The sequence below is a fragment of the Gavia stellata genome, chromosome 11, assembly GCF_030936135.1.
Source record: "Gavia stellata isolate bGavSte3 chromosome 11, bGavSte3.hap2, whole genome shotgun sequence".
NCBI lineage: Eukaryota > Metazoa > Chordata > Aves > Gaviiformes > Gaviidae > Gavia > Gavia stellata.
Genome location: NC_082604.1, coordinates 14,436,382 through 14,454,114, shown reverse-complemented (window position 1 = coordinate 14,454,114; position 17,733 = coordinate 14,436,382). Strand labels below are relative to the sequence as shown.

Below are 17,733 nucleotides of genomic sequence, written 5' to 3'. Positions count from 1 at the left end.
CTCCAGCTGGGGGATTTTGGGGAATGTTTGATCAGCAAATATCTCAGGTAATGTAATAAAATGTGAAGGACCCTTATAATCCTAGTATAATTTAGGTTGGAAACGATAACCTTTGGAGGTCATTTGGTCCATTCCTCTGCTTAAAGCCAGCCTAAATTTAAATTTAGATCAGATTGCTCAGGGCCTTGTAAAGCTTTTTATAAGATGTACGCAAAGATATACAGCTCCTTCTTCTGGAAGACCATGGCCAGCTTATTCACTCCAACACAACTTACTCTCGATTTATGTTGTGAATTCGGGTTGCAGCATGTGGCCAGCGCAGCCCAAGGGATTCATGCAGCTATTGGTTTTGTTGAACCAAAGTTAATTCAGTAATGGACTTCTTGCTGAAGCACTTTCTTTTTTTCTTTAATTCTGTGGAATTTTAACTCCATTACAAAGAAATAGCATTCTCCTTCTTTTGTATTAGTGGGAGCTAAATGCAAATACCTTTACTTTTCCCTGCTAAGTAATTAACATTCCAATGATTGTTCCCTATATTTATTTTAAAACTGTTACTAGAACTAGTAACACCTGGCAGCATGTAAAGCCTCATTTTATTAAACTGAAATGAAAACGTAGACTTCAAATCATTGCTTTGTGTAACTCAGGCAGCTGGAACCAACACGTTTCTAAGTGACTGGTCTTCCCATTACCTCTATTTCTTGACTCAGGTTTCACCAGATGGGTATTTCCCCATGCATAACAACATGGCTGAACAATGTATTGTGCAATATAAAGGTTGAAAAAAGTGAGGTTTTCTTCCTCATTCCTTTGGTAATTCAGAATTTTATGTTATTTTACAATCTTTATAAATTATTCAGATGAAAAGCAGGGCATGACTGACAATGTGTTAATCTTGGTGACTGAATTGGAGGTGGTAAAAGGAGTCCAGATGAAAAGCAACGGAAGAAAAGAGATAATTTTAATAAAAGAAATAATCTTAACTATTCTCTTTAGCATCATGTCTGGTGAAACGGGAGTTGAACTTTGTACAGTCTTTATTGCTTTTCTAACTGTAGAGCATATCAATGTTTTCTAAATCCTGGATTGCACAGTGGCGTATATGTGTGGTTATAGGGAGAAAAAGGATTCTGGGCTACTATAAAGCCTTTCTTTTAAATAGATCTACTCTCCCTTTACCAAAGTGTTCAGTTGTAATTCTCAGTATTTCACTGAAGTTCAGGTAGCTGGAACGTCTCACAATATAAACTGATCCTTTGCTAGTTTAAGTAATGCTTTTTTATTCATCTTTAATTTGTGCTGTTCCTTCAAGCTGGTAGTTTTGTCAACATACTTTAATATGGTCATATATTAAACTTGCCAGTCTATATTATCAACTGCGAGAACAGGGTTTAAGTTATATAGTTCAAATGTGTTCTTGCAGATTTTTAAATTAGATATATAATTTTAAATTATTTATTACTTTTTTTAACCTGTATTCATACGGGGACAAGAATCCAATTAAAGTATGTAAAACAGGATGGTGCTTTTGTCAGTAAAATTAATAAAGTAGAAGAAAAAATATATTAAAAAAGGAACACTTTAAGACGACTTTATTAAACAAAGAGTTGTTGTGTATGAGTTGGGAAGTGAGCTAGATGCCATGTCATCTCAGAACCATTAAACATCCTCATGTGACATCTGCTTTTACTCTGGGAGTGAAAAAACAGGAAGGAACAGCTTTCCGTTTCAATTTCATTTCCCAGCTTTGAATGACCGTCATTGAACAGAACTAGTTGGAAGAACCGTAGCAGACAAAATATATTACTAGTTTAACTTGACCTTCATTCTTTTAAAAGAATAACTAGGTTTGTTGTTTAAAGCTTTGGATCCTATAAAAAGGAGCTGCTATGCTGTTCTTTTTTATATTTCTACTTATGGATCTCCTGGCTATTTTGGACCTCTGTCTTTAATAGAAGTTGCTGCTATTGTCTTGCTTCTGTCATTACCCCAGAGACTGGAAGGAGGGTCTCTAAAGGTTGATGCTGGCATCAGTAAATGTTCTTTCTGCTTTTTTTAAATTCCTTTTAGCAACCCTAGAAGAGTAGAAAGAAAAAGACAAGCAGTTGGCCCTTTCACTCATGATATTCTGCTGTGGAAGCCCACTTGCCGGTGCAAGCCCACCCTTTATTATCTTGTGGAGACAAAAATTGGATACGTGATATTTAGTAGTACCACTTCAGAAGTGGAATAGCACGAAGAACTAGGTGGTAGCATGGTGTCACGGCTGCTCCAGGATTTACCCAAGCAGGTTTTGTAGTCAACATCAATACACTAAACCAGTTGCTCTGAAATTACTGCAGTAATTTGTTCATGTGAATTGCATGATGTTTCTGAATGGCTGCACAATGGAGTCCTGCACTGCAGTGAAATAACTGCACATCCCCATGCTTTCCTCCAAGTTGAGGATGATTTCAGGATACTCAAAGCATAGATAATTCAGACTTAGGCTGTGGTGGAGACATAGCCTAGAAGGAAGCTGAGATATTTAAAGTTATTTTAGCTTGTATTTGTAATTCAGCTTTCCCATACAGTTCAGACAGGCAAGTATCTTTTATCGATAATAAATAGAGAACTCTGAATAACTCTTGTGTGAAATTATATATTAAATAAACCACGAAATAAAAATGTTGTTTTGCAGAACAGTTATAAGCAGATCCACGGCAATGCAAGGTGAGTAAAATATAAAAAAAGTCATCTTTTGTTACTGTCAAAGATAACATGGGTCCTTCTGAGGTGTTCAAGCAATTCTAGCTTAGCTATTAGTTTACCTTCTAATTTTATGAAATATGTATGAATGTTTTAAATTGAAATAGTTTACATTTTAAAATGGAATCATTTACAAAACATATAGCTTACATTTTCAGATCTTGATTTCTGAAGTTAAACAAAATAAACAAATAATCTTGAAATTCAAGTTATTTCTGCTTAGAAACTGAACTTGGTAAATGTTTTTAAATCCATAACCCTCTGAGTCTGCCGGTGAGGCATTAGTATAGTCCTAACTTGAAGAGACTGGGAGAAAATGTTTTGTGTAGTGGAGAACGGCTCATTACCTGTCTGTTCTGTACAGGAGGGCAGCCTGTCACTTCACTGGCAGTTCTTTGAATTAAAGCCTCCTTATAAATATAAATGAACAAAGGCACCTCTGGTCCAGACAGAGAGTGAACTGATCCTGCTTGAGCAGGGGTTGGACTAGGTGATCTCAAGCGGTCCCTTCTGAGCTAAATAATTCTGTGATTCTGTGACATCTTCATGACATCATGTGCAATACCTGCCTTTTTTCTGCACTTTAAGGATCAGAATTCCTTTAAGTTATACTGATGTTTAATATACATATTGTGCATAAATATGAGCTTGTTTCACAGTTTTTGCTGTACAGAAAACAGCTGCTTAATTTTGTTGTGTGTCTACTCTGAAAAAAGAGGCAGTGCTGGGGATCTTTCACCCTAAGGTAGGAGGAAGTGAGCAATACTCAGAGCATTTGTTCCATTCTTCCAGCACATAAACCTGCACCAGCACCTGGATTTTCAAACACTACCTACGCACCAGGAAATCAAGTCCCTGCTGACTACCCTCAGCATGCACCTGGGACTTACCAAGGTAGGCTGCTTGGCTACGGATCTGCTATACCATCAGGAAATAAGCATGGGAAATAGGAGGTTTCACAAGGGTGGCCATCTCCGATTTACTTTTCTGCTTGTTAATTCTGTAAAGTTTCTGTTAATTTGTTTTGCTGAAAAGTCAGCTTCTTTCCTACTTGGTGCTACATATTAGTATGTGCTGAGCAGTACCAACAGTGGTAGGAGTTAAAAATGTTGGATGTTCCTCAGTGGTCACTGTGGGGACTTTGTTAGGGAGGTGTTATTGATGCAAAGCGATTAATGTGTGGCAGCTTCTTGCTGATGATCAGATTTTTTAATTAGCATGTTATTTCAGTATTTCACTTATTTTTCTCTAGAAATCCAGAACTGAAGAAAGTATAGTTTACCTCTCGCAGTTCTGCTGGTCCATGTATTCTGTTCCTGTTTCTGTTGCTGTACTTTACATGTGGTTATACCTTACAGTTTCACTCATTTGCTTTTCTCCTCTTCTGTCTCATTTTCTGCTCCACATTCAAAATGCAGGACTCCTAAATAGCTTCTTATGTTCTGGCAACTAATTGCTTTCTGAAGAACCAAATCACAATGAGCAATAGCTAACAATCAGGCTCAAAGCATAAGTTACAGATAACATACAAAAAGTTTGGCCTAAGTTACTGTGCTGTTCATAAGTTAAAGCTTGTGCATCTTGTGGCAAGGCAATCTGAGGTCTGCAAGTACAGTTAGCTTCAGCGGGGAGTGAGAACGTGCTGCCTGTGCGATGAAGGTGAGGGGAGCGTTTTTCGTTTTGAATAATTGTGTGCGCACACACTTACACACAGTAGCAGTAGATCTTCAGTTTGTGTGCTAAGCCTGTGCTCAGACATAAAAGTGATTTTATATTCTGTAAGGGTGGATCTGGGGATCACTCACCCCATCTGGGGTGAGTGATCCTGCCACCTATGAGTTTTAAGCCACAGGTGGTTACATCACCTGAGGTACTGTCCTGCTTATGGCCACAGCATGAGCATTCACATGTAACAGTCCATGTATTGTAACATAATGTGAAACATTGGTGCTGAACTGATTTGGGCTGAAGGTAAGTCTACAAGTCAGTATCTTGAACTATTTGACTTTGTACAGCTCTACAAAAACACTTTTTGTGGCTTCTGCATTGCGCTTGCTTCTGAGTAAAACATAAAATTCCTCTGCATCAGATTGAAAGCCTATCTACCTACCAGGAAAGTATTAAATGAGGGAAAAAATGTAGTTCTTGTACTGTAACTTTCAGTAGCAACTTCAGCAGCTTCAGCTGCAAGGTCATGAAGCATCTCTGTAGCAAAGCCCACGTTGCTGCCGGACAGTACTCAGGCAAGGCAGGGCTCTGGGATGGGTTGTGAGCGCTAAGGCAGTGCTGCGTGTGCCATCTGGTGAGGTGCTGAGCATTTAGACCGTGAAGTGCTTCATGAGAGCTTGTGTCTGCCATTGAGTGCTAACTGGAGAAGACTTACTTGGCACTCACAAAGTGGAACTGTTTCCTCCTTTACTATGCACCTCCTCCATGAAGGAGTTGTGGATTTCCTGAGTTTTGAAAGAGAATCCATTAAACAAATGGGAAAATGCAGTTTTTAGATCACACTCATCTGGTTTGAAAACTGCAGATGAACTTTTTGCTAAAAGGACATTTCCTATCACATAGGTAGAAGGTGTAATTCCAGGAAAACTTGGTCTTAAAATTTGCTCAACTGACAACTTGTAAATGCCAACACTTTTCATGTATTTTAAGGCATTCTGTCTTCTCTGCTTAGAAATAACCTTCGTTTATTTATTTCTAAATTTTGAATTGCCTATCTTTAAGTGAATAAAATTTCTGCTATTTTCAAGAATGATGCATTTATTTTGTTTGGTTTTGTCTGGGGGGATTAGAACATCTCAATCCAGTGTAACTTCCTTCATGAAAGTTGTAGTATTCATAACTGAAATATATTGTAGGTATAAGGATCTTCATAGTTCAAAATAGTGAACAAATTAATCTTTTGAAGATCCATAGGGCAATTCTTTTCCAACATCTAAGTTTCACAACTGCATGTCTTCTACCACACCAGGTGTCGCAGGTGCGGGGAGCTATGGCTTCCAGGTACAGGCTATGGGAGTCCCAGCTGGACTTGCTGTTCCACCCATCCAGAACCAGCCCATCGTGAAGGAGGGGACGATCTGGATGCCTGTCCCTCCTCCTCTTCCCAACTGCCCTCCTGGACTGGAATACCTCACGCAGGTACTTGCACCCTTCCTCCTTCCCCAGAGAACAGGTATCACCTGAGAAGCAGCCTGCATCTGTGAAAAAGCTAAAAAAAGCATCTGGCTTTGTTGCAGCTGCATGGGTTGCTGGTTTTGGGCCGCTAAGTGAAGCCTTTTGTAATGTGATTGATGCATGCTCGAATGCAGAGGTGTCTGTTCTAACTGCAGCACTCCATGGAGTACTCTCCTGCCAAGTGAGGTACTAGAGGACTGGGGGCACAGGGCTATTGTACGTCTTTCCCATTTCTGAAGCTACTGTTTGTGAGATGTAATGTGATTTGGCAAGGTGTATATAATAAACATATATAATATGGGCAACTGTAGCACATTAGAGGTGCTTAATTTTCTACATGATGCTTTCTTCACACCTCTTCATAATGTTGTTAGGAGAGGTGCTAGTGAGACTTCATAATGTAGAGAAAGCTAATAGCAAAATAAGAATTGTTTCCACATTACAGAATATGTCCTTGTACTGTACAAGTACAGTTCAACTCATCACTGGGAGCAAATGTCAAGGCTTAATACTGATGTATTGTTGCCAGCTTTGCAAATTGCTCAAAGCCGAAAAAACCAGCATCAGTGAGGAGAGGCTGATTTTTCCTGAGTTTCAGTCAGAGCTGAGCAGTAGCTGAGCTTCTGCTCTAAAATTTCTCAGTTTCCTGCTCTTGTCTGTCTGGACTCCTGATGTAGGCACCTGGGATATGTGGTGTCAGAGGCTCTGTCAGGCTCTGCAGCTGAGCTACCCCGAGCCCTGAAAGGAGCACAGGCACGTTAGCCCTGCGTGCTTGTGACCAGACCAGCTTGGGTACAACTTCTGCCATCTGCTCCGGGGCTCTGAAACACTGTTCTGCTAAACTGACAGAGGACAGGACAGGGGGGATGTGAGCTACTTCCACAGCTTTGCCAGTAGATGATCTGCCTCTAGACAATCTATTGATCCATAAATCTGTATTCTGAAATGAAACAGCAATGCTTCTTAAAATTAGATTTCTCTTAGTTACAACTCGTTAACTATTTATTCTGTGTAATTTTTCAACCACGAACAGATTGACCAGATATTAATTCATCAGCAAATTGAACTTCTTGAGAGTAAGTGCAATGTATTTATAGTAGAGAAATGTTTAACTCTAATAATCCCAAGAATGGTAAAATTTAGACTTTCTTTGACACTACATATTTAAGGTGGATCACCACCTTTCTCTTTCCTGCCTCTGTTACCTGTCTCAATTCCTGCTGAAGTTGTGGGGGAGAGGAAGGAGAAAATAGGAGGGCAGAGGATTTTAGGCAGGTTCTATATCTTAAAAGATACATAGCAATGCGACTGAATAATCTTGGTAGCTAGTTATAGCTGAAATCACACATTTCCCATGTTATTAATTCACATGATTTCTACTTGCCTCTTTTTGCTACTCAAAGATCATCTTCTCTGTCCTCTCTTACTCCGTCTAATTCCATAGACTGGCATGTGGCTCCAATCCTGTTTCCGGGCAATCCTGTTGTTTTAGTGAATGGAAGTGCTTTCCTTCTGCTCCCCTCGTTCTGTTCACTTTAAGAATATCAAAGTCATGTTATCAGTGTCTTTCAAATAGAAGAAATAAAATGGACCATCAATCTTGGTTGACACCTAATACATCTGCATTTTCTTTCCATAATGCTTCAAAGAGTACTTTCATTTTTTAGAAAAACTATTAAAAATTTCTGTCCTGGTTCTTGTTGTTTTCTGTTTGTGCTGTTGTGAATCTTGACTGCGAATCTTTTTTTGTGGCCTTCTCATTCTGAATGTATTTGTGCCCTCTAGAGCCCTTTTCTTGCTTCATCCCCAAATTCACAAGTTTCTTTAATTTTCATCCCTTCAGCTCTTCCCTGGGAATCTTCCATGCTGTGTTATTTACAACTCTGGTGCTTGCTTTGGCAGTGGTGTCCGTGTCTGGTGGGAGGGGACTGATGGACATCTCCATGCTCTTTCTGCGTTGCCATGTTCATGGTGGCTTCTCCTCTCTGAACTTCTCTGTCAGGCTGCTGTGCTTGAGGGTCCTTCCCCACCACGTCCCTTTGCCAGCAGCTGCCTCTGACAGGCTTTGATGGAGGCCTGCCTTCCCAAAGGGTAGCTTTAGTGTTAGCACGGTGACTTTTCTGACCAGACGCACCTCAGAAATGTAACAGTTCTGTTCCTATTTTTCAGTTTTGACTGGCTTTGAAACAAACAACAAATATGAAATCAAGAATACGCTGGGGCAAAGGGTGTACTTTGCAGCAGAGGACACTGACTGCTGTACCAGGAATTGCTGTGGGCCATCACGACCCTTCACCCTCCGGATCATAGACAACCTGGGCCACGAGGTGATAACGCTGCAAAGACCCCTCCGGTGTTCTTCCTGCTGTTTTCCCTGCTGCTTACAGGAGGTGAGCGGCTCCCTCTCACCGTCTTCCTTCACGTGGGACGTGGTCCACCTGTGCAGTTTTAAGATGGGGTTGTCTTGAATCAGGAGGCGAGGTGAAAAAAGTCTGGTTTTGCCTGTAAGTTGTGGGGAGAGAGATCTGTGGGATTTGCGCATGGGGTCCTTGGTCTGGGAAGAAGCAAGTGTGCTGCAACACTTAGATTCCCTCTGGCCACTTCTGGTCATGGTAGTGAAAAACCTGGTTCAACAGCATGTCAGGGAACTTGTGGCTAGCACCGAAATCTACGCTGGAGAGGGACTTGCAATGTAAGAGTTAGGCAATGGCTTTCGTGAAAGAACAGCTAGAGTTTTCACTTTACAGCTGTGAAAGCTATAGAGAAATTCAACACATGAGACGATGGGCTTTTTTAATATTAAAATAATCATGGGGTGATGCAAATTCTGAAACCTCAAATCTGAGCCTACTCAGAGCTCTTACTGAGGGATTTGTAGTAGTTGCACCCTGTAATGTCTTCACTGAATGCTTTCAGGATGCTCACAGCATTTCTTTCACTAGACTTCAATCTTTATACTGTAGATGCATAGCTTGTGTGCTCCACAGCCTTAGGAGTATCTTACTGTTTTCAGTGAAGGCAAAAGTTGCATGTGTGGTTTGCAATTTGTGTGCAGTTTTCTGAAACCGTTCACAGAAAACCCCATGCAGCTTCATGCATGGGGGAGCCAGATTGTTGTGGAAAAATAAGTTGTGTTTAGTTTCTGTGCTAGTGTGGGTTTTGTCTAACAAGCATATCAAAGCATGAACATTCACGTGGAGGTTTTCTTTCTCCTGTGAAGCTGGAAGTTCAGGCACCTCCAGGAACGCCAGTTGGTTACGTTGTCCAGAACTGGCATGCCTGCCTGCCAAAGTTTACCATTCAAGATGAGAAAAGAATGGATATACTGAAAATTACTGGCCCATGTGTTGTCTGCAGCTGTTGTGAGGACATTCATTTTGAGGTATGCAATGCTAAAAATTGTTTGTACGTATCTTCTTTCATATAGTAGTTTGACAGTAGTTCGTTGCTCGACTTATTACCTGTCAACTGAACTGCAGTATATATTAAGTAATTAGTACACAATCTTTTAATGCTAGTATAACCAACTCACTTCTCTAGATATCTAGATTACTCTAGATAAGCCAGACAAACTTCCAGAAATTACTTCTTAAAGCCACTCATCAGTGATCAGTGAGACTGATTCCTGTGGTTGCACACAAATCTCTTAATTGAAATATTTAGCAGCAAAATCTTTTTGAATCTATTATGTTAGGTCCTCACAAAAAAATGTTATTCTCAGCTGTATCAGGTATTTATCAAAATGATTTCCTACAACCACTCATTTAATCATTTAATAATCATTCAATGACTAAGTAAATCAAGATAATTTAGACCTAAAATATAGATTTGTATGACTGAAAAGTTACAGCTGTCACTTAAAAATAATAGTGATTAATGCATCATTATTTTCGTACACATTAAGTAGTAGATACACTAGTCTACCATTTAATATTTAAAATTATGTTGCAAATAGTTGCTAAAGCAAATTTAGTATAATTTTATTTTAGGGACTAGTCTTCCACATGACCCTGAAGACTGGATCTACCTTTAGGAAACATAATGTTGACAAAGGGCTAATCTCTGCTTTGGAACAGAAGAATGTAATTTGTTTAATTTTCACATGAGCAGTTCCTGATACATGGCAGGAGAAACTAATTCACTCTGTTGGCTAAAAGACACCACTTCCAGCAGCATGTGTGTGTGCTTGCGGTAGCTGTCTTCCAACACCATTAAAGCATTGAACTCTGCAGTCAGATTTAGAATTAAGTTCATGTCTGCGCTACTTAAGACTGACTTTCTGATAGTCAGGGTTGCCTTTTGGTACAAACAGTTGTATTCAATGACTGTATTAATTCAAATAACACAATCTGAAGCTTTCAAATGGATCTATCATGAAAAGGATTTGGGAATATTATGAATGACAGATTTGATGTTGTTTTTTTAATTTTATATTAAACTAGGTGAAGTCTGTGGATGAGACTTCTACTGTTGGGAGGATTTCTAAGCAGTGGACTGGGTTTTTGAAAGAAGCCTTTACAGATGCAGATAACTTTGGAATCACATTCCCAATGGACCTTGATGTAAAAATGAAAGCTGTCATGATTGGTGCTTGCTTCCTTATTGTAAGTCTGTCATTCACTAATACTTGAATATGAACTGACTTTTTCATCTCCAAGTTCAAATTGTGCTGGTAAAGGATTTGACTCTGAGCTCCTTGAAGTGGGCGACAGCTTGTTGTGAACTTCCTCTGTGTGAAACTAACCATGGAGGGCAAGAAAGAATTATTTCAGATAATAAGCTTATTCTAGACTACATGAAGTGCTAACTGTATTTAAGGAAAGCCTCATATGTGATGGGACTGAGAAAAACTGTAAAGGGAAGACTCCTTACAGACACATTGGTAGAGGCAAGCATGTTTATGTGGATGGTGAAACCAGAAAAGTGCAGATCAGCAATAGCCAAGAGACCCATCCAAAGCCAGAGCAGCCTGCTGAGCTGGTGAACTGGACAGCTGAATGCTGCAGTCAGTTCCTCCCGACTCTTCTTCTTGGAAGTATGTGAAGCACTGAGCTAAGCGGGATTAAATGCTCTCAGAGGAGTAATTTCCAATGGGAGGGACTTCTGTGGAGGCAAACACAAATAACTTGATACAGCGCTTTTCAGCTGCTCTGACTCTGCCACATCAAATACTGCAGCACAGCTCACTTCGCTCTTTGAAAACAATGTGCGACACACTCGTGTTTCCACTTACCTGTGCAATTCAGCATCAGGTACCATTTCAAAAAGTGCACTGCTTCTGTGCTGGCAGGGCTGCAGAGGGGGAGGAAAGGGGCAGGTGAAGCACCTTGAGTTTGGAAAGTTCTCAGCAGCCTCTAACAGCCCTGTGCACGAACCAGGTTTTCCTTAGCTGTGTGTGCTCATGCGCTACCATGTTCATGAAGTACAGCGTTAGTGACTGGGAGCAGCCCAGGAAAATGGGGCCCCCAGGTGTAAACTGGAGATAGTCACCATTATGATGGACTCTAGTTCAAGGTAACATTGAAGGGACTGAGTCAGGTTGAACAGCCAGGGCAGGAATCCTGAGTAAAGGAAGCATAGCTTCGGCTAGGGATAATTTAAAGTTTCCATGTAGGTCTTTCACCACCTCTTTCTCTCTCTGTGGGTGTCCTGTTCTGAGAGACCCAGCTGATGGGGGGATGGAGAGAGCTGCCCACACCTTCTTCTCATCATTTGAGGTTTCTGAGAGGAAGGTGCTTTGAATACCTTGGGAAGCAACAGGGAGATCTCTGAACTAAGAACAGCATTTAAGAAGTATTTGTTTTGTTTGCTTTTTGTTTCTTTTTTAGGACTTCATGTTTTTTGAGCATGCTGGTGATAACCAACAGCGAACAGGAGTTTGGCAATGAAATCTAGAACTTTTATAAAGAAGGAAGAAGAACATGAATCTTTCAACTTTCCAGTGGATTGCAGAGCTCCAGTAAGAATGTGAGAAATATACATCCTGTGCTTGTAGTTATATTTCTAGAAACTAAAAGCTTTATGGTCTTTTTTTTTTTTGTGTGTGTAATCTGATAAAATAATTTGTAGTATTCAAATAAGAATTCTTTGTCTGTACAGATCAATACTGAAATTTACAGAAATATATAGCAACCTTTTTTTCCCAAGAAATTTGGAATTGTAAAATAACTACTTATAGTTACTTTAATTCCTAAAAAAGAGGACTACTTCTACATTCAATATTAATATAAGCAGTGAGCCTAATAAAGAGGTCCTGATCTTTTCCTGCGTATCCTTCTTTGGTAGTTTGCCTTGGTGTTCACATTCTGTTGTTTCCAACTTCTTATCAAATATATATGTTCAAATCAACGTAATCTAAGTGGACAGAACTATCAGAAATGACTGTAGAATTGTATTAATCTAGTGATAAATGGCTCCTTTAGTGTAACTTAGTTTCATAATTTGTGTTGTTTTGAAACTTAAGGCTTTGATTTTCACCAACAGAAGTTTAGAGGAGACAGGAAATATGAATGCCTGTGGTTGCTTCTGTTTAATAATCCTTTAGTAACTGCTTTGTGCATAAGCGTGTTTTTTCCTGAGGCAAGGAAAAACTAGTTAGTTACTTTTCAGTTTCTCCAGTTCTCTTTCCTCTTCATTTAGTCCATGTTTTCACAGATTGTAAGTCTGTCTGTAGGTGCGAGGGCGCAGGAATAATAAACAACAATTCCACTTCAAAAGCAGACGCATGAAATGGCAGGTCTATTTCTTAGCATTTATAGCTTTATTTAAATGTGCAAGCAATGGATAAAGTTGCAATTTCTTACCCCAGCTTCACACAAACATATGCATATAGTGGTTCTTGGGATCCAGCTATGGTGAGAGGTCCTTGCCAATATTTTCAGTTGTATTCTAATTCTGCTAAAGATTCCTTTTGTTCAGTATTTTCCATTTGTTGATTGTTCCTGGCCAGTCAAAAAGCAGAGGAAAAGAGGAGTGCCATTGCTGCTATGTACCTGGACTCTCTTTGACGTTGTAAGAATTGTACAAACTTGTGAGAACAATCTATATTCTTCTGAAAGTCTTTAAAATCGTATATTATGCCTTGTTAAAGTTAGGTTCTGGTGCTAAAGACAAAATTCCTTGAATATGGTGTCTTTAATAATAGGGATTGCTGGAGGTGCATTTCTGATTCATCAGCACTATTCTTAGGGAATGAAATTATTATTATTTTGAAAATATTTTTGTGATTTATTGACCACCTATTCATGAGATACCAGAAATTCAGTCTTGCTAAACTCAGCTAAAAGTTTCTGATTGTCTCAGTTAGGAATAGATGCTACATGGATAGAAACCAAAGTAACACATCCAGGACCAGACCTGTCCTGTAGGCATTCATGTGGCTAAGCCCATCAGTATTATTTTTCCTGCAAGGGTGACACACAGCTTCAGTTCTGCCTATAGCTCTGAAGTCCCTCAAGCATGTTCAATAGCTGCACTTTCAACAGAGAGCAGAGTTACTCAGATATTCCATAAAAATTTTTTTGGAGATATTTGAAAATACCTGTTTAATTCCATGGCAGGTCCTGCATAGAATTTAAATTTACTTTTTGTATTAGAGTGAGGTCTGTTTGTGGCTGTTTGAAGAATGGGTGGAATAATATTTTGCAAGTAGGCAAAACACTGACACCTTTGCCAATGCTGACAAGCATCTTGCATCATCACTTGACAATAAAATGAGGAGTGTATGCAAATTTAAGTAAGGTATTAGGACCTTGGGCTAATGGGACATAACCAGGAGACTTTATTTTCATTCCTCCAAGTAATCCAAAATTTCATGTTCAGATGTTGTGCTTAGGTATTCACCGTAAGTCCTGGAAGCACCATTGTCCCAAAAACCTCACATACAAAATTATGTAGGAAAAATTCACATACATCTTTGTAGAGCAGTGAGGGAAAAATGTGAGAATAAAGTCAAGAATGATCTGCTTCACATCAAGATGTGTAGGAAAAATGTTGCAACTCTTGTCTCGTAAGCAGAATTGCAGTTGCAAGCAGTAACAATTCTGCAAAGGGTAATCAAAGCAAAGACATCTTTGCTTACAAACAGGTTTCTCAAATACAGTGAAACCCAAGAATGAAGTTGTGTAAGTTGTGCTGTTGTCATTTAGATTTTTTGATTTTGTGCTGTTTGAGTCTAGTGGTCAAATTGCTGCAGCTTATTCCTTTACCATGTATTTAGCAAAATTAGTAAATAAGGTGAAGAATTAGATAGCTCAAGGGAATCAGTATGTGAATCCAGCTACATAGTAAGGTGTAAGAAGTTCAAGCTAAGCCTTTTAGGTTTGCCAGAATTGTGGTAAGAACAGGAAAGAAATTCCACAACCTCAGATCATAAAAGGACAGAGAGAGCATTGGACTAGGGGAACTTTCCATCAGTTGGGTAACTGGATAGCTCCGATACTGGTTACACAGCTCATAAACTTTTGTCTTGTGAAACGGTTCACAATCTCTCATGAAAGTAAAAATACTGCAGGAGAAGCCCTAACTAAAGCTATCACGGGGTAGCTCTTTAGTTAACCAAACAATATCTTATCACCTTTGTAATCTCTTTCACTTTCTCATAATGATATTTAATTGAAAAATGCTTATTCCTTAAATTTTTCAAGAACTTCTGGAGACAGCTGTATTTACTTGGTCATTTCTGAAACTGATTGTGCTAAATGCAGAATAAATCATATTTTGAGCTGTCTGTCTTCATTTTGAAAGAACCCATAACAGCATCCATATTTAATAAATCACCATACTCCAGAACTCTCCACTCTTCATCCATCAGACTATAAGCAATACAATGATTTATCCCCCTATCCATAAATCCAGGCTTTGTAAAGCATTAGAAGACTTTCAGCATGCCACCTGTTATTCAGTACCATCTCAGTTAGATAGAGCTGTTACATAAAACCTCTACAGAGTGAGATTTGCAGATGGATTTCTCTAGTTCTGTTAATGACCTTTCCATCTGTATCATCCCTGTAAGTTTTTCCATCTCCAGCTGTACAGGAGATGCAGTCACTTAATGAAACCCTAGGGTCTATATGGCACAGAAAGGCATAATTTATATGAAGTTTCTCAGTAGAAAAGCATAGTTAATTCCAGTTTCCAGAAACCAAAATTGTAAGTGTAAAAAAAAAAGAAAAGAAAAAAGAAAGTAATTTACTCCTTCTTTAGTCTTAAGCAAGACTGGGGTTTTGGTAATTGAGGAGAGAGAATAATTTTACTAATTGGAGAAGAGGAGGAGCATTGTTTTAAAGGATATTGTATTACAGTTGGTGTTCTAAAAACATTTTAATTCATATTAGCAAAGTTCATAAAAAGGCCTTCATGGGTCTTTTTGCAGACCCAGGGACAGCCCTTACATCCCTCACGTACTTCATCTTGGTTTTGCTAATGAGAGTAGCTTTGACCAAAAGCTGAGAGGGAGCAAGGACTGCACAACAAAAGGCGAGTCAGGGAAGGAGAAAGCAACTAGTCTCCTGAACTGAATTTAGCTCATTTACTGTATGTGCAGCGGTAACTCATTGGAAATGCTAGGGGTAATGAAGAAAATCAAGTCTTTGTTCAAGGGAATGTATTGTAAAATTGCATGGCTTAAGTGTTTGACTACTAATGGGCATTGTATGATAGGAATGTTAATAATTTGTGACAGGAATACTTACGAAATTGATAAATGGTAAAGGTAAAAGGATGATGCAGGGAGGAAGTTGTGGAATCAGAGGAACTTGCAGATAAGGGAATCTCTCACAACCAGAGCAAGGAAACAGATAAAGGTTGCATGGAGGGGAAACCACCACTACACCACAAGATGAAGAAGCCATGTCAAGCAAAAAGCAATCATGTGGTAAGATTTGATCTTAAAATTAGTAAGGCAGGAGGTAAAAAAGGTATAAAAACCCCACAGAAAATAGCAAGAGGTCAGAGGGAAAGAGTAACAAAGAAAAAGGTGCAGCTGTCCCAGGGTGGAAGGAAGAGCCCAGCTAGTGGAAAATTCTGTTGTATTGGATCAGGGCTCTATATGTGCTTTAATGATATATATATATACACACACACACACACTTATATATGCTATGCTTAGGTACTGGATCAGATTGCTCTGGGACTCTAGTAGCTCCCTGTCACCACTCACAGGGAGACTTCCATACATTGCTGGTGTTGTTCTGGAAAGACTATCCTCTGTTCTACAGATGTATTTGACATATCACTTGATTTTGGTTTATTTGCATTTTTTTCCTGATAAGACTATGTTATTAAAGACAGCAGTGAGGAGAAAATATACATGAAAGCATTGCAATGAGTACCAAAGAAGGAGAAGAGATGAGAACAGGGATTTACGATGACTGTGTCTCCTATTTTTCAATGGGTGGCAATAGGTGGCAGTGTTAGCACAGGAATTATTTTTTCTCTGCTTAAAACCTTGCTCTGCGATTCACCGGTGGTTTTGTTAGCTGTCACTCTGATTTTCTCAGTGGAAGAATTTCAGATTACACTATCTCCAAAGTATGTATTCCCTACATGAGTGTGGAAAGCTAGATGTGTCTTTCCCACCAAAGCTGCAAAATCTTAAGCTTCAAATGCCATTACGTGCCACTAGGAAAATGAAAAAAATGTGTGTGAAAGTACGTTAAACCATGACTGATTTAAAAAAACCCAGGGAAATACTGTGTAACGTCCTTAAAGTTGCATTAGGCTTGGTAAATACAGAATTTGGAATTGGACTATGATTTCTGCCATAATTTACTACATAACACAAAAAGTTATTAATATATCACAGCAGGGTATGTCAAAGCAAACAGGCTAATTTCATTGCTGGTTTAATGTCACTGAGGTGTATTTAGCCCCCTAGACATGAGATGGCTTCAGTGTGCATGGCCGTGACGTGGACTGCAAGCACTGCAGGGCAGCGGAGGAGAGGGCGAGGGACGGAGGAGAAGGCAAGGGATGGGAGAGCTACGGCTAGGCGGGCTTGGGACTCTGCTCCAGGCTTTGGTTGTGTTTTCCTTTTTTTTTCCTTTTTATTCATTTAAACTTGCCTCGGCTGGTTTAACCTTTAGCTGACCTAGTTATTGAACCAGGGCAGCTGGTAGCAGCTGAGGAAGTCAGTATTTCTCCTGTTTTGCCATTTACTGAGGAGCAAACAGAAACTGGTACAAGGCTGGGCAACACGTGCAGAGGGGAGCCTGTGCTGGGGCTGTACGCACCAGGACCTCAGCGACGACACCCCGGCTGCGCAACCAGCTTCAGTCCCTGATTACAAATGCATGCCAAAAAAAATGGGGGAGTGGGCTAGTGCAATGCAGGAACCACTGGCCTGGCCTTCTGGCCAGGAGCCTCCAGTTCCTTGTTGCGTGCACTACAGAGCGGGAGTGACACGAAGACAATCAGCAACAATCAGCAAAGGAAAATTCCCATGCAACCCTTCATCACGACTGCAAGGAGCATGGACAAAGGGGTATTTCAAAGGTAAGTGGTCAGATGCTGCAATGCTGCCACAGCACTGCATACAAAGCTGGGAGACGGTGCTGGCATTGTGGTGATGCTGTGAGCTGGCACTGCGCCCCAAAAGTGAGCGGTGGGTGGTGAATGCTGTGTGGCAACTCCTACACAAACTGGGAAAGCTGGGGTTTATGGTGAAGGCTATAATTAAAGATATTCATAAGAAGAAAAGTATAAACAAAAGGTAACACGCTAATTTAAACATGTTTTGACCCTGAAGAACTAAAGACCTTGGTGCTGCCTTGACTTTGTGGCTTACAGCAACGTTCTGCT

At 39.8% G+C, this 17,733-nt stretch overlaps 1 protein-coding gene across 2 annotated transcripts; it reads left to right on the top strand.

Annotated features, from left to right (window-relative positions):
- The first annotated feature begins 2,686 nt into the window (after positions 1–2,686).
- PLSCR1 (phospholipid scramblase 1) lies at positions 2,687–12,203 on the top strand. 2 transcript variants are annotated; one of them, XM_059822430.1, is made up of 8 exons: positions 2,687–2,715; positions 3,544–3,645; positions 5,729–5,898; positions 6,968–7,010; positions 8,176–8,324; positions 9,155–9,316; positions 10,377–10,538; positions 11,763–12,203. In XM_059822430.1, the coding sequence occupies exons 1-8, from the start codon at positions 2,709–2,711 to the stop codon at positions 11,820–11,822; spliced, it is 855 nt and encodes a 284-aa protein (XP_059678413.1). In that variant the 5' UTR covers positions 2,687–2,708; the 3' UTR covers positions 11,823–12,203. The 2 variants fall into 2 exon arrangements, with proteins under 2 accessions (XP_059678413.1, XP_059678414.1); XM_059822431.1 differs by lacking the exon at positions 2,687–2,715 and having other exon boundaries at positions 3,539–3,645; positions 8,104–8,324.
- Positions 12,204–17,733: the final 5,530 nt, after the last annotated feature.